This window comes from Grus americana, chromosome 6 (assembly GCF_028858705.1).
Source record: "Grus americana isolate bGruAme1 chromosome 6, bGruAme1.mat, whole genome shotgun sequence".
Classification (NCBI taxonomy): Eukaryota; Metazoa; Chordata; class Aves; order Gruiformes; family Gruidae; genus Grus; species Grus americana.
Window position 1 is genome coordinate 28,488,769 of NC_072857.1, and position 17,667 is coordinate 28,506,435.

General features: G+C 41.6%; 1 protein-coding gene across 2 annotated transcripts in view; it reads left to right on the plus strand.

Annotated features, from left to right (window-relative positions):
- Positions 1-2,129: 2,129 nt before the first annotated feature.
- Positions 2,130-17,667, plus strand: part of PARD3B (par-3 family cell polarity regulator beta) — a 423,913-nt gene continuing 408,375 nt past the window's right edge. For both annotated transcript variants that reach the window (XM_054830200.1, XM_054830201.1), the window contains exon 1: positions 2,130-2,558. In XM_054830200.1, coding sequence (XP_054686175.1) covers positions 2,439-2,558 — 120 coding nt within the window. In that variant the 5' untranslated portion in view covers positions 2,130-2,438. The remainder of the gene's footprint in view (positions 2,559-17,667) is intronic.

Consider the following 17,667-nt stretch of genomic DNA (forward strand, 5'->3'; position numbering starts at 1 on the left):
CCTGCCTCCCACTCCCACTGACTCAGCTGAGGCCGCTGCGTGGGTCTGCTCCCCCTTATCGTTTCTCAAGAGCAAAGAAAGGCGTGAGGAGCTGTTGCCTCCCTGCCCTGGGTACCCCTGTGGCTCCCTCCTTACAAACTCAGCTTATGGAATCACTAGGAGTTATACTAAGTCTTCCCTTTTTCCCCTCCTTGATTATTTTTCATGTGAATCATTTCCATAGCCTAGCTGACCTGCTGGTCCCTCCAGCAGTTGGGAGGAATAATTATTTAGCGTGATGCATACTTTACAGTGGTGCTGACCCAGGAGAAACTGTTTGGCCCTGCTTTGTGGTTGGGAGCCAGGGTTGGCTTGGGGCTGAGCCAGCAAGGACCCAGTGATGTGTCGGGGATGGCCACATGAGCTGACTCCAGGGAACCTTTCAGCTGCCCCTAGTACATCCAGCACTGCCCTACCTGCCCTGGGGCTGTTTCTGGCCTGCAAGCTGTGCTACCTTACCCACCGTGTTTCCGGAAGAAACAGAATATTCCTGTTCCTTTGCATTGCTTCTTTGCTCTGGAAGGAAAAAAAAAAAAGTAATTTTTTTCTGGTTCAAAGCATATGGGATGCACATTTGTGCACTTACACATGCAAACACACGTACGTACCCAGGGAATGCAGTTCTATATATGGTTTAATAGATTATTTCCCTGTGATTTGCTCTGAAATGCTGTGGGCTGGTGGCAGACACGTCCAGATTTGAAAAGGCAAAGAGGAATTGTTTACCACTGCAGCAGTCACACACTATGCCTGTGCCTGCTCTTAAGGAACCAGCATAAACTTTATGCTTGCTGGAGTTTATGTGGCTCTATCCCCATCTCATCCCAAAACTTCACTATTCACTTTAGTCTCCAGCTTGGGCTGTTTTGGCCCACTTCCACTGCAACTTCTCTGGTACTATCATTTGGTTATGTTATACAGCACAGGGTGCGGACTGCCTTTTTGAATGCAAATCTGAGTTGCTGCAACATTATTTTTACTGCACCAATAGTCCCCTTGTCCTGTATGATGTCATGCTGTGGTTTAGAGGTATTTTTATATTGCCTTTTCTTTGCTTTGTGGTGATTTTCAGTTGCACACATCTGTGCGTAGATTCATCTGATTGTAATGGATTGGGCTGTCTCATGTATTTGCATGATGTTGTACATGATCTGGTGGTAGGTAAGATGCAGGGGGACACTGCTCGATACCATGTGGTACAGAAAAATATGCTTTTCAGTCATGGGTGTTTGGGGAGTGGTGCAGAGCCTGACATCCCATCGTGCAGCTTGTGTGGCTTTGCCACACCATGTGTTGAAGAGTATGGGCTCTTGCTGTATTGGGCTGATGTGTTTCTGTGTGTGTTGCTGTATGCTGCAGAGTAGGTATGGTGTTGGGAGTGCCTGCGAGTTGCTGTGTGGTGTGGCAAGGTGTGTGCAAGGTCTTGTGTTGTAGGTCAGGGGTGGGCGGCACATACCTGTGCACGCGTGTGTGTTTCACTGCTCGGCAGGGCAAGGCCGGTGGTCTTTGCCCTGGTCATTGCACCACAGTACAGGTTACTGTGCATTATTTCTCTATAGCTCTATTTTGCGTGTCAAAGGGCCTGCTCTGTGTGCGCGTGCCCTGTGCTATGTGAGGGTGTGCTGTGTGGTACAGATCAATGCTGTGCAGGAGCACCGCTGTGCTGGCAGGGAGGGCTGTTAGGCCTGTTAGGGCACGCCAGAGTGTCAGTCTCTCGCAGAGCCAAGCGTTACAGCACGATGCCCCTGTAATGGGCTGTTACAAGTCAGCATTTCATACCGGTCACTGCCCGCAAGGACCGGACAGAGTGCTGCTGGCTGGGTGCGGCTGCGTGGGTGCAGCCTGTGTACCCTGCTCTGCCCAGCGCGGGGGGTGCGGTGGGCACCTGTCCACAGGCCGCACAGGGAGAGTGCAGACTTGCCCTGCTTTGCGCGGTGTGGGCTACGCGGGGCCGCGTGCCCCACGGGGCGCCGCGGCCCCTTTAAACCCGGCGCGGCCCGGCCTGCCCTGTACTGCCCCGGCGCTGCCCTGCCCCGGGCGAGCAGCGCCGCCGCCCCCGGCCGTCCCGCCGCGCCCCCCCCCGCCGTACGGGGCCGCCCCGCCCGGCCCGGCCCGGCCCGCGCCTCCCCGGAGAGCCAGGCGGGGAGGGGCGGGCACAGCGGCCCGCCGCGGCGGAAGGAGGCCGCTGGCCGCGGCCTCGCTCCCGGCGCTGCCCGCGAGCGGTGAGGCGCAGCTCCCGGGGCTCCGCGCGCACCTGCCGTCCCGCCCCCGCCGCGGGACCGGGGACAGGCACCTGCTGGCGCCGCCGGGCCTCCCGCACCTGTGCCGCTCCTCGGGCCGGGCCGCGCGGCGGCGGCGGGCGCCGTTTCTCGGCAGGCAGGGCATGGCGGTCCGCTGAGATGAAAGTGACCGTGTGCTTCGGGCGGACGGGGATCGTGGTGCCCTGCAAGGACGGGCAGCTCCGCGTGCGGGACCTGACCCAGCAGGCCCTGCAGCGCTACCGCAAGGCCCAGGAGAAGGTGAGGGCGTGGGCCCGCGCTTGCCCGCCCGGGGGGCCGGGTCGTGTGCGGAGCCGGCCAGCGGGGTGAGGGGCGGCCGGGAGAGGGGCCACGGACGGTGGGAGGGGGGCGGCCGGCTGACGGCCGGGGCGGCGGGTAACGGCCGGCGCGAGGGGGGCGGTGGGTAACGGCTGACGCGAGGGTTGGCCTCGGGGAAGGCCCGGGGCCGGCGCGAGGCGCGGCCGGGGTTAACGGCCGGCGGCTGGGCTGGGCTGGGCTGGGCTGGGCTGGAGGGGCGCCGAGGGCGGGCTGCCAGGCCCCGCGGCCGTTGGGCCCACGGGACATGGTCCTGGTGGTGCCCGTCCCGCGTGGGCCCGTGCTGTGAACCCCCTGCCAGATACTTTGTGTGAACAGCTGATGCTGGCGAGCTGAGAGCCTGTTCCACTCAGTTGACAAGCTAGCCTGGTTTATCCTACGTGTTTTAAGGTTTCTTACGTTATTGCTGTGCACGTTGACTAACAAACTTGATACAGACACAAACGTAAGTTCTGTTATTTCCATTAAAGCTTGTGTTTTCTGGCATCAGCTGCTCTGTGTGGTGCTATCTGTATGGGTAGATGACTTCCTTTACATGAAAGAAGCTTGAGTTTTTCTTAGGTTGTACCTAAATGAGCACAAAAATACTTTTTTCTTTTTCTTCCAAGAGGCAGGTGCTGAAGGCTAATGGGATACTGTTTAATATGGATGAAAGGCCTAGTGTTGCAAATACTGCTTTGTGAAAGAGCTTCCAGTTACGAGCCCTGAATTAAGGGTTTGCAGGATTGTCCATCCTCCTAAGATATCTGAATAAAAAGGAAAAGGACAGCCAATGGCTTAGGGGATCTATCCTGTGCTGGTTTCTTCAGTGCCTAATCAGTTGCTTGATATCCTGAGTGCAAAACTGGAAGTAAAATTCTTGTTCTTGCAGCTTTATCTTGAGAGAAACTTGTGACCAATATGTTAAATTGATCATGAACAGCTGAGCCTGCTCTGTGGTAGAGATTGTAGTGGTCACCATGTTAATATTTCTGAGCAAGAGCAGTGCTTTAACCTGCCGTAAGATACATAGAACTTGACAAATACTTTCTATGAAAAATCTTTTTCCTAATGAATATTGTAATAACTGCAAAATGTTTATAGAATTCTTGGTGCTGTTACAGCCGACAGTCAGTGAGATCTTTTGCACTGAAGTATGGTCCAGAGTATTTAAATAGGCATATGGTCTCTCTTCAGGAGTGGAGTTTATCAGAAACAGAATTATTTTCAGCTGAATTGAACTTAGAAATTTAAAATTTGATTTCAGCTTTGATTTGTGCTTGTGGTGACATTGGAATTAGGCTCATGATGATGGTTGAAAGATGGCCTATGAAACTTTTGTATAAACACTTTTTGGCTGGGACAGAGTTGATTTTCTTCATAGTAGCCAGTACAGGGCTATGTTTTGCATTTGTGCTGGAAACAGTGTTAATAATACAGGGATGTTTTCCTTATTGCTGAGCAGTGCTTACACAGAGCCAAGGCCTTTTCTGCTTCTCACACCATCCCACCACCGAGTAGGCTGGGGGTGCACAAGGAGTTGGGAGGGGACACAGCTGGGCCAGCTGACCCCAATGACCAAAGGGATATCCCATACCATATGATGTCATACTCAGCATATATAGCTGAGGAAAGAATAAAGAGGGGGGGGATGTTTGGAGTGATGGCATTTGCCTTCCTGGGTAACTGTTACCTGTGATGGAGCCCCGATTTCCTGGAGATGGCTGCACACCTGCCTGCCAATGGGAAGTGATGAATGAAATCCTTGTTTTGCTTTGCTTGTGTGCATGGCTTTTGCTTTACTATTAAACTGTCTTTATCTCAACCCATGCGTTTTCTCACTTTTACTCTTCTGATTCTCTCCCCCATCCTGTGTCAGGAGGGAGTGAGTGAGTGGCTGCGTGGGGCTTAGCTGCTGGATGAGGTTAAACCATGATGCTGTTCTAGAAGGCTCAATAAGCAATTTATAGGAGAGGAATTCCAACAGCTTGAGAAAGGTTCAGATAAATGCCAGACATTGAAGATGTCCAATTAGTTTCTCATGATTTTGTACCTAATTTGCTATTTAGGTAATATTTAAAGAAAATTATTTTTATGCTAAGCAGTCATCTCCTATGCCCCTTTCAGTGTGAGGTCAAAATCATCCAGCCTTCTCTACAGGACTGCCAAATGCTGGAGTTAACATTTCTGACCTTCTTGTATTTCTTGCCTTTGCAAATAAAACTTTTTTCTGGCTATTTTGTTATAGAAGTCTTGAGTTCCCTATTCTGCATTGTAGTCAAAGTGGATACAGTCCAGTTTGTTCAAAAATTGCTGATCACTTCGAGTAATGGTGATTCAGAGCTTGTACAAGGATGTGTAAAGAGGCAGGGTGGGGGAAGCAACCTAAGGACCTGAAAAATACAGAACAGGTTTTCATTCAAGTCACTAAAAGTTTTATGACTTCTGCACCCTCTCTCCCCTCTGTTCACTGGAAACTTAAATGGTTCTCTTACAGTGCTTTGTATAATTTAGTTTTCAGTCTATGTGATTTGCAATGGAACTAGCCAAAAAGATAAATAAATTTCCTCTTATCTTGTCAAGCATTACTCACAGTTAATGCTCTTTCCCGAGGGAAAATTTGAGGTTGGTAAAATAGATCATACAGAAGCCATAAACAATCAATTTTATTACCTTGTGGAGAGCTTTTGTCCAATCTAACATGGATGGAGTGTTTTATCATTTTCCTTCTATTAGCTCTTTCTAAAATTTTCTTTACAAAAATGTAGAATCTCAGAGAATGGGATTATTTCAAGATAATCAGCAGCTAAAATCTGTTGTGAGTTGTGGGCATGCAAACAGGTTTATGTTAAAGATAACTGAAGATTTGCTTTTCTTTTCAAAATATTTAGAATGTTTGGAATACTTCCTGTGGCAGAATGATGCTGTTTCTGTTGGCATGTTCAGTGTTCTTTATGTAGGTTTTTTTCAAGTGTTAAAGTCTTTTAAAAGAACAAAGTGGAAAATGGTATTGTTAAAGTGCCTAAAGTATTTGGAGAAGGGAAGAAAACTGATACATGGAATATCTTCCGTTGCAGAATGGAAAATGAAAAAGGTAGCTAGGATACAAGCTTTAGGAAATTCTTATCAGTTATCGTACTGTCAAATACCACAAAAAAGTGTGTGAGAGGCTCTATTTTGGGGGTTGTTCTGGAAGCCTAGTTTTGCTGTTGCACGTTAGCGAGCTTTTACATTGTCTTGGAAACTGATGTATTTCAATGAACAGCTTCATTATCACTTCTGCATTCAGCCTTCAGATTTGTCCACTATGATATCATACTGAAAAAGGAGATTATAACTTGATACACTGCTTTTCCATTACTGTTGTATGAGTTTATGGGTAACTGACTCATACATAAGAAGACAGGCCGCATAAGTAGGGACAGTAAAGAAAAGGAAAGGAGACAAATTACTTTAAAGATTCTATGTAAAACAAGCTGTTACTGACTTAACTGGGAATCTACCTGGCCTGGTAAAGGGGAAGATATGAGATCAGCATATTCATTCTTAAATGTTGTAAAATATTTGAATCTCTGTGTATAAAAATAGCAAATTTTTTAATTGGTTCAAAGTACTCAGCACTTCTTTACAATTGTAATGAAGAGAAAGTTGATGCAGTAAATGACCGAGTCTCTCATTTCTGTGAGACTTTTGGTAAATAGCTGAGAACTCTGCAGGCAGTTGCTTATTGTAGCCTGCTATGTTTTCTTAACAAGTTTGGTTTGGTTTCTTGGCTGGGCTGTGTTGGCAAGGTTTGGTCGTGACAGCTCAATTGCTCCGTTAACTAAACAAAATACAGGGCCATTGTTTCAGCTGAAAAATCAGACAGTGATTATTTTTTGATGGTACTGAGCTTAGCGGTGGGTTTTAGAGGTACTGTTGTAGTTCTGAATGGGCAGATCTTGTCTGATTCACTGGAGGATACAAATAACTGTCTGGACTTATAAACTATTGCCTGTATTACAGTATCAGCTAAGATTTCTGGGCTCTGGGAGTTCATGATGTGAATAGTCTTCCATGTTTAACAACATGGTTTGTTGATCAGCTGCTTTGTGGGAATTGTAAATAAATTTTTCAGGGGAGCGACTGTCATCTCAGAAAGTAACTTGTGTTTTGGTAAAATGAATCTTGGTGGAACTTTTTTGTGTCTCAGGATCTGCTTTTGTTGCTGTTCAGTAATGTGTGTGTTAAGGCTTCCTGCTGACAGGTAGATAGGGTAGGATTAATGATTCCTTATTGTCAGTTCAGTCTCTTAGTATTTCTTGTAACTTAGTATTTTTGGTGCCTTGGGGAGCAGTTGCATGTTATGTGTTGTATTTAAGATTCTTTGCTTGAGTGAGCAGATGTAGTGCAAGATACTTGAGTTGCTGTGCCTGTTGTTTGTGTTTGCTTCTCTGTGGCTATAAGGCATAGCCCTTGGATGCAAGACATGGTACCTCACTGATTGTTTTCCAGTGAATTGAGACACCTTTAGTTTGCTCTTTTCCTGAGTATGTGGATGAGAGAGGGAGATAGAGGGGTTCTAGGTCAGCACTGAAGGGCTCCATATGCTCTTGTGGTGTTGTCTGGGTCTCCATGGTCCTGTCCTGTTGAAAGCATAGAGGCCAAATGCATTCAAGCTAAGCACACCATTGTGCTCATACTTATCCCTTTTGAAATGCCACTCCCCCCAAGTAGGAGGCAATACTTGAATTACCAGCTTTGTAGTGTAGCCTTTGGTTCAGCTGGAGATGCTAGTTTGCTAACTCAAAGGCCTTTAATGCTGTTGGTACAGAAGGTGATGTAAAGAATGAAAAGAATGGCTATGAGACTACTAAGTGAAATCCACAATGATTTTTCTTTAAGCTACAGTGAAACTTTTCCCAGGAAAAATGTATAAAAGCATCTTGCTGCTCTAGATGTTCTTTAACTCTCTGGAGAAGCCAGAGATGGGGAAGTGGTGTTTGTGTATCAATTTACTGGTGTTTGCATGCATGGCAGTTACCTACATGACTTGCTTGAAGTGACTACTGCGGTGTTCCGAAGTCTTGCTCATAGAAGCCAGTTGAATAGGTGAGATGTGGAAGCCATGTAGCAAAATCAATAAGCACTGCAATTTGTCATTTAAATATGAGTTTAAAATTTGTCATTTTAAGCACAGTTAAATTCCTGAGTGGCTTGCTTTCACAGCCTTTGTGGACCTCCCTTTGGGAATGCTGACACAGACAATCAAATATTGAACTATCTTACAGGGACTCGATCTCCAGTTGTTACAGGCATTAGAGTGTCTGTCTCCGCTGATGAGACTGTATGGAAGCCAGCAGTTGATTCTGGAATGGTAATGGTAATTTTAATTGGCAGTGAGACCCAGTAGGAAGCAAAATATAGTAAACAAGTTGATTCAAGAATGGCACATTTTTTATTAGAGTGAGAATAGTGGGTTAGTTGGGTTGTGTTGGCAATCTTCCCCAAATTAGATGCATTTAAAGAGCTAATGCTGCAGGTTGACTGTCTATGTCATTTTCTGATTCCTACTAATAAAGTATTTTTTCCCTTTCTTTCTGTTCTTGCTTGCCCCACAACATGACAATTAGTTTTCTGGAATTATGCATTGCTGTTGTAAATCAGCCAGCAAGCAGAAGGAGTACTAAATGTTCTTGTAGTCTCTGTAAAAACATTGGGAGTAGGGAAAATGACAATTTATTTTGACTCCAAACTCTATGCCTACAAAAAAAGTTTGCAAAAACATAACAAATTTCTTCAGAAGATATGTGGAAAGCTTTGAAAGAAATCCTTTGTTATGAACACTTTACTGTTTTGGGCAAATCATGAGTATTTAGTCCTTTATAAAGGCAGAGTAATACAGTTGTATTTGTATGGCATTTTTGTCTTGGATGTGGTCTCTAGTTTTTAGTGTGTGGGTTTTTTTTTACTATCCCAGTTTGTCTTAGAGCATAACATAAAATAAACTTTCTAATAGGGATGAGGTTAATCCATAATCTTTGTTCTACCAAAACAAGTACAAGCTCTGTTTTTAAGTACTAGGAAATGTTTTAACTATTCCTTTCCATATTTGTCTTAGTATTGCTCGATCAGCTACAGTATGTTAGCGAGCTTTTACATTGTCTTGGAAACTGATGTATTTCAATGAACAGCTTCATTATCACTTCTGCATTCAGCCTTCAGATTTGTCCACTATGATATCATACTGAAAAAGGAGATTATAACTTGATACACTGCTTTTCCATTACTGTTGTATGAGTTTATGGGTAACTGACTCATACATAAGAAGACAGGCCGCATAAGTAGGGACAGTAAAGAAAAGGAAAGGAGACAAATTACTTTAAAGATTCTATGTAAAACAAGCTGTTACTGACTTAATAACACTGGTGGTGATATTTCATTGAGACTGGAAATAGCTTGCAAGTGGCAGAATTTTGGGTCTCAGAATTTTCAGGATCGCTTTTACACTGATATTGAAAAATTAGGTACTCTCTAAGTCTCACCTTTTTATCACTTTGGCATAAAATGTCTGCAGCATCATAGCCACTAGTGTGGATGTAATGAGATTTTGGTAGATTCCCAGTCTCCTGATTATAAACACCTGTTAGAAAAAGAAAACAACTGTCCATGGACTTAGTCAGACTTGTCATACAAAATGTCTTACAGGGCATGATGTACTTATGTAACCTAGAAAAGAAAATTTTGGATCCCTTTGTTCTTTTTAAGAAGTAGACTGCTGCCAGTAACTTGGGCTGTTGGCTGAATATTAAGTCACCTGATGTTAATGTGTTTCAGGGGACCTCAGTTAAAGGGTAGAGCTGGATGGAACTGGTGGAAATTCAGTAGGCAAAATGAGAATAACTCATCCTGGAAGTACTGCAGGTCAGACTTCAGTGTATGTGATAATAGAGTTTTCATTTTGTCCTCCAGATCGTATTTATCAAGTTCTGAGTACTATTCAGTTGTTATCACTCTAGAGATAGCAAAGATTTTTGTAATAAGTGAGTGTTAAAACAGTCATAGAAGGAAGTCATTGAAGAGCAGAGTTCTCAGTAGTGATGGCTCCCTATTGCTCTTTGCCCAGTTGAAGATGAACTCTGAATAGTCTCATATGAATTTGTGAAGAAGGAATTTAAACCTGAAATGGTAGTTTTTAATGTATTTATTTCCAATTTGGGAAGCACCATGTAGTATGATAGTCTTAATGTTTAAAAAAAAAATTCCTTCTGGCATAGAATGGAACTGGGAGGTGCTTTTGTTTCTGCATAAAATGCAGCTTTAATATTTTTTTCTAAGTATTTGAAAATGGAGGGTTGTGTTCTATTGATGTTTCCTTAAAAACGTAATGTTTTTGTTTTTAACAGATACAGTTATTTGGGAATAATGTCTTCTGATTCATGTTATATGACTGCTTTCTTCCTTACTTGTTCAGTATGGTAGGTCAGTTGAGTCATACCATACTGTATAGCCTTGCATCCTGCTACTGAAGCAACAGATTTCCTCCCCCATTGAGCAGAACATTCTTTAGGCTTTCCTAATGATGCTGATGTCATAACAGCAGCTTTCCTAGACGTGAAGACCGATTGCTTTGTTATTGAAAACTCCCTCAACCCCCCTATTAAGATGACTGTGTTTTATCCTTAATAAACATGATAACGCTGAGGGTCTCGAGCAATTAGTATTGTTGAGAACATTCTACTTTGTCTTTTTATATTTCATTCTTGAATCTTGAGGTTATGCATAAAGATATACCCATTTTATGTCAGAGTATTTCTGACTAAACAGAAATGATGGGCTCAAATGAACGACCTACTGATAGAAATGGACTTCTAAATTCCCCTGACCAGATAGTGCCCTGGATACACTGGTAAAATGAGGAGGCTGCTTCATATGAAAAATTTAGAAAATCAGTGTGTTACAAGAACTTTGGGGGGAAAAAAAAATACATATGCAGTACTTGCATAGTGTCTTCCTTAATAAAAGCAGGTTTTGTTCCCCTCTGTTTATATGTTGTTGTGGTAGTTCTCTAAGTTTTATCTTCAGCGCTTTATTTCTTACATAGGATTACCTCTAACTTATTTGTAAAAAGAACTTTGCATTATAAGAAATTAGTGATTGCACTGGACCCTTTTAGGACTGTTATTCTCACTTTAAAGAGGAAATATGTAAGACTTGATTCTGTAAATGCTTTTTTCTTATGCCTAGTGATTGTGCTATAGACACCTCCATTAAGTGAACTGTTGTAATGTTTTAATGTCATCCAAATCTGTCTTACTTTCCAGTGTAAACCTGTAATTTTTATGCCACCAGTACATCCATTCAGAACTGACAGCTTTGCTTTGCTGTGGCAGGTGCCATAGCACTACTCCAGTGCTTATATTTGCTCTTGGGAATGCTCCTGAATTGGGAGGTTTAGACAAGTTGCTTGTTGGTTCCATGAGGACGCACTGGCAGCATTTATTGCCACAGTGAGACCTCTTACTTCAATGCTTTCTTCATTGGTTATTACATGTATGAAAGAGAAAACTACAGAATGCTTGAATGAACATGCTTCTTACAGCTGCTAATAAGGATACCATTTGTGTGAATGGTAGATGGGGAGGAAGATGAACGATTGTAGGCTAACAAAGACTGGTACTTGGAATCACAGAATTCAGTCTGATGGGTAGAAGCCAACAGCTGGCTTTTTGGGCTCCTTTTTTTTTTTTCTGGCTAGGGATTTGACTTCAAAGATGAGGCTCCATTGAGCCAAATGGTTTTGTAGCAGAGCTTATCTGATGGAAAGTTTTCCAGATTCCCAACAAAATACTAGCTATTGGTGAATCCTAACACACACCCTTCCTATCATTTGCCTTTACAAAAATGCAGTAATTTCTCAATCAGCACAAGAAAATGGAGTGCTTAGACTAAAGGGGAATTTGATACAATCCAAAGAAGCTCTGAGACCTGCATTCCTGGAAAATTATGTGGCTTTTTTTTTCTTTCACTATTAAATTCCTCTGTTCATCTCTTTCCTAAAACCTTAGAAGACCTTCAGATTGTTATAGAAGATACTGTCTCATTCTCATCAATCCATCAACAGCTGAGCTGATCTTTATTGGCAAACCTGAATAAGTTATAGATTTTCTGAGAGGAGAAAAAAATACTTTATATAATCATCTCATGTTTCTTTTAATTTGGGTGTCAGTGTACAGGTCAACTTAAGAGTGATTCCAGCTCCAAAGAGGTTAGAATCCAGCATGTCGCTGTTTGAACCTTTGAAGGAGAGGCAAGTCATAAATCCTGATGGGTTAATCTCTTCTGTGGTAGATTTGTCCTGTGTCTGAACTCTGGAATGGATCTTGAGCACCCATGGGTAGACCACCCTACAGCTGAGGATTATTTCTTTTAATTTGGGCATGGATTTATGCCCTGCCATTACATGTGAAAGGTGGTGGTAGAGTAGTTAGTGTTTTCACATTTCCCTGAAACTTACCATTACAAGGTTCTGTTCTTCTGGTAAGCAGATGGGTGATCTTCAGCTGCTACAGAAGGTGACCAGTTGAAAAGATGCATGTACCTGCTCTGCAGCTGTTCTCTTGGCTGGTATGCCTGGTGGGTCAGGCAGACTTAAATGCTTCTTTATAAATTTCTGTGATGTCCATATAGAGGTAGGTCCTTATTTATTTCTCCTCAAACTAGAAGCTTTGAGACCATATAGTCTTCCCTAGCCTTTTTTCTTTTTTAGTTAGTCTTACAGTGCGGGCTGTCGTTAATGGTCATAAGGGCAGAATTTTATGTAGAGGGTTTGAAGTATAATTCTACCATTTTTCTATGTTTTTAAGCAGTATATTACTGAATGTACATACCATTCACTTGAGTTCCTGTAGGTCAGGCATTTTTTTGTTGAATTTGGTTCTTAGTAGCACAGTTTGCTTTCTGTGACCTTTGCTGAAGCTGAATATGATATTTTTTAATAGTCCCCTGTGATACTCATTTGGTGATGAATTTGATCGATAGTATTTTGAGTGTTACAAAGCTTTCCACTAACATTCTCTGCTTGCCAACTTTTTTATTTCTGAGCACAAGCCAGAAATGAAACCACACTGTAAACTTAAGGCTTAAGACTTTGCCATTAGTGGAAGTGTTGGCTGTAGACCGATTTGGATACAGATTTTTTTATCTCTCTATCTTGTACCTTTTGTAAATGATGAGTTTTATGAATAAGGAAGATAGTATATGACCTGGAACTCCACTTAACTAACTTCTTCCTCCATAGCTTGTCAGAATTGCATGTGCTGTCTAACCTGGCAACTTCTGCCTAGAGGTCAGTTGCAGAATGTCTTTCCTGTGGATCCCTGGTCAATCAGCTATTGAAATTCTCATTCTGCTAGCTGTAACCTTTTTCTACAAGGCTTTCTTAACTAATTCAGTAGGGATTTTGATGGAGGGTTCTCATCTCAATTTTTGTTGGATTTATCCTAGATGCTAAACACCACAAAGGTAGGAAAGAAATTCAGTAGTGCAGAAGTAGGGGAAGCAATAAACAAAGCTACTTGTGACAGTGTGTCTGTAACTCTTCTAAAAGTAGAAGTAATTCAGGTGTTCTACAAATCGGATCAAGGGGAGGTTGCTGTTTTGCAGCAGTTGAAGCCTTGAAAGGCTTAGTCATACTTTTTCTCTTTCATGGGTAGTAAGGCCTATGCAGTTGTGTAATGAAAATGGTTCCTCAGTCTCTCCAGGACAAAAACAAGTGGGTAACTTCCTCTGATCCTCTAGCCTGTGTCATGCTTTGTCATCAGTAAATTGGATGATCCTAAAGCATCTCACTTGTACATTTTTTAACTGAAACAAGCTTCTGCTTTTAAAATAAATAACGAAGTGATCCATTCACTACTTAGGTTATTTCTTTAAAGAAATAACTTATTATCTTGTTTATTTGAAATGTGAGCTAGTCTAACATGAAAGCCTGCATGGAAACCAGAAGTCATACAGGAAGTTTTTTTGCAGAGTAAAGACTCCAGCAGGCTTGCATTTAGGGAAAAAAATAAATCAGTATTTATTAAGCTTGCAGGAAAAAGTGAGGCAAATACATTATTGCATCAATCAAATGTCTATATATTGTGAACACCATGAAACTGCAGTTTACCACATTCCTTCCATTCACATTGAGTTAAAAAGCTGTTGGCTGTAACAATGATTTTTTTTTTAACGTATAACCTTGGTTTCTAATAAATAAAATAATTGGCTACAGTAAGGGGTTCTCAGTAATCTATTGGATTAGTTTTACAAGCTGGTTTATTTCATACTAAGGACTTCTAAATTTGAGAAAATATCTGGTCTGCCCTAGTGTACCAAAAATGTGGCATACTTTGCTTTGACTCATTGACTTCAACTGTATTTTCTTGAGGTTACTCTCTCTACTAAGATTTTCTATAGAAGTTGTCTTTGTCTTTTCCTCTAGATTGTCCCCCCGCTTCCCATTCTGTAGGATAGCTTACAACAGTATACCAATATCAAATTTACTTTATCGGCATATTTTTCAGATGTCTGTTTCTAGTAGTTGCCTTATTTAACAAATATGGCATACAGGTTTTCTTAGTTGATGTTGGAAATTTGGCTGTCATCTTCTGGCACCTCAACTTGTTCTTTGCCCAGATAATAGAAGATTAGAAAGGAGATTGCTTCCTTGAATTGAATCTTCTCATGTCTTTTGTGGGGTAGAAAGTCTTGCTGAAATTTTTCAAGGACTGAAGGGAGTTAATGTGCTCAGCTCCCACAGAATTAGGCTTGTTTGAAAAACCTAGCTGCTGCCAATTTGCAATTAATTTTCCCCTGCTAGCTGTAATGAATGTATTCTGAACAAATGTTTCAGGAGTTCTGGCATCATAAGCTACAAAAAGAAAACTCCCTGAAGAGCTGGAAACCTGGAATAGTTGTGTTGAGCAACAAAAAGGAGAAGGTTCATTGACATTTTGATGTTGTGCATAGAGACTAACACTTGCATAGTAGTAGTCATGATGCAGGCTTTTAGACTGCTGTGAAAAAGGAAGATAGTTTTGTTTTGGTTTTTTTTTTTCAAAGTTGATGTTTGTATGTGGGGTAAAACCTATAATCTTCACGTGGTTTAGACAGGGTCTGTCCTGTCATGACAAATGATGACTCCTCTATGTTAGGCAAGAAGATTAGCACTCAAAAATCCAGAGAGTCTTTGGTATTAATCTTTCAGGAACAGTTATTTGGATAGCTCTCATTCAGCTGCTGACTGCTGGGAGATCCTAACTTTACCTGAAAAACCCTCATAGAAACCACTCCAGTAGCTTTACAAATAGCAAAATGAAGAATTAATTTTTGCTTGAAATACTCAGCATAACTCAAAATGCTTCAAAGACCACTCATGACCTGTGCATTTTAAATATATTACTTCTGAGGGTTTTTGCCTCCTTATGATTGCTGTTGTATTCAATCCACTTATTTTTTCAGAACTGTCAACAGAACAAAATTGCTCTAAACTCTTAGCCTTTTCACACATTTCCACTTGAAGCAAGATGGATCAGATGGGAGTATGCCAGTGTTGACCCCTTAATCCTTGAGTCTGGAAAAATGCTGGTTTAGGCCATCTTCCATTTAAATTAGAATTTGTGTTTTGTGGGGGAGTAATTGGAGCAAGTCAGAAACTGAAAGGAGTAGATGGTTTGCTTTTGAACATGCAGTGTGCTTTTTCTTACTAGGCCTTTCATGTAGCACTAGAAATGCAGTGCTGAAGTTGGACTGTGTCATCCTTCTCCTTGCTCTCCTTGTCCCAGGTCTCTGCTAGCTGTACTTGCAATGTGTTTTTGTTTGTTTTTGCTGCAGCAATGTTCACTACCATTTAACTCTGAATAGAGGCTGAATACGTACTTTGTTTGTGTTTTTTAATGTATCATTAATTTTGCAGTTATGTATGTTGCCATTGTATTCTTTCTTGTCTGGAAGAACAAAACATATATTCATTGCTATCATCTTTTTATTAAATAAAATATTCACAGACACTACGACATCACTAGGTAGGTCTTTTTTGGTAACTTCAGATGTTTCAAATGTAACACACATCTGGCAGTATACATGCGTTGCTTGTCTTGGTATGACACAACTGTCTTTTGAATTCAATGAAAGTGGAGGAGTCTGGCTTATTGTTCATACTGCAGTTCATTAATGGCTGTAGATATGAAATGAGCATCTCACTAAATGGAAGTCTTGGTCAACCTCTGACTCGTGCCTTAAAGGTTTGAGAATAGACAATATGAAAAAAATACCAGCTTCTTTCCAGATGGCTGAATGCTTGATGTGTCTTTATGTTTAGCTGTCATTCAAATGTGAATGCTGTGGTGATTATAAGTGTCTTCCATTTTTCTGGTTTGAAATGATCCCTTTTATGCATTGTGTGTCTAGAGATTAACTGTTTGGCTTATCAATAGGGGTTTTAGAGAAAAAAAACCAACTTGATGGTATAGCAAAATCCAGGATGTTAGTGTTCATAAGCAGATTTGACAGTGCAGGCCTTAGCTCTATGTACTGTGTTACAAACAGTGGTTGTTTTGAAATAGGTTGTAGTGGACTATTAACATTCTGCAATATGTTATTTCAGTTTTGAAACATCTTGTACATGATAAGTTTCATACTACTGGCTTTTGTTGTGAAAAATGTTTTTCTGCAATCTGGGTTTGACAAAGGAGGCTTTGTGGGAAGGAGTTTCTCTTAATTGGGAAGAAAAAACTCTAGATTTAGTTTTCAAACTGAGTGAGAATCATACTTTTTATGTGATGGTTTTAGATAAATGTGAGTTAATACTCAAAGATACAAGCTACAATTTAATGATCAAGCCATTTAATAATGTTGTAATCTTGCTCACTTAATGAATTTTCAGGCTTTTTTCTTAGTGATTTTGTTTTGGAGCCTAACTTTGTAGTTAGTGTAAGAGATACCTCTAATAATGTAGCCAAAGCTGTTGCAGGTTCTGTAGGAGGCCAAATTGCTTACCTTATGTGACCATTATACTAGCAAATTCTGATGTTATCACTTTTTCTATTAACTGACAACGGCTATTTCCTTACTTAGTAGCCATTTAAAAAAGAGAATCAAGTGCTTCATTGCATGTGCTGGTTTCCTTTTTCAGGCACCGCACATAGCGATAAAAGTTAGTGAAAGTAGATCCAATTACTTTGCTGAAAAGCCTTCAGCATCGGCTCTCTGCTGGTGTTTGTGTATGTGAGTTGGGAAACTGAGATATAATCACCTCTGCTAATGAGAAGGTAACGTTACACTGGAAGTCCTATTGACAGTGCATTGTGATAAAGCATTCCTGTAACCTGGTTAGCCTTGAGCATTCTTGTGAATAATGGCTATCTTATGTCCTGTTTGCTGTAGGCATTTCCAATAGGTCTTTGTTTAATTTTACAGTGAAATCTTACTTCTGTAGGTGCTTTAGCTGGCATAATATGTGGAGCCAATGTATACGGATGCAGTTGTGGAGCCCAAAGAGAATGAATGAGGTAGCTGACTGAAAAGTAAATTGGACTCATCTGTATGGGTGATGGATGGCATCAAACTGCAAATGAAAACGAAGGTTGTAATGGCATCTCAGAACTGTTGCAAAATATATGCAAATACAGCGTTTAATCAAGTTTGCTTACCAGCTGTTATTTTCATTTGAAGTTTCTTGTGAGGTTGTACTGATGGGATTAAAATTGTGTACGGAAAGTTTCCATGTGGCCCTCCTGCAAGCTCTGGAAAGAAATTCCTGGTCAGAGGAGAGGCTTGGAGAAAGCTACCACAAACCAGTAACTGGAACTTGTGCCTCAGGTGTCACTTTTCACATTTGAGCTGAATGCTCTACTTACCTGTCTGTTAGCTGTTTTCCAGTGATTTTTCATTCTGCTTTGCCACCTTGGTTTTTCCTTTAAATCTCTGAATTTGTTCCTTCCCAATTCTTTTGTGATTCTGTTTTCCTGAAGATTTTTGGAGGAGCAGGAGAAAGCAGGGTTTTTTTGCACTTAGGATGGGGCAGGAGGAACCC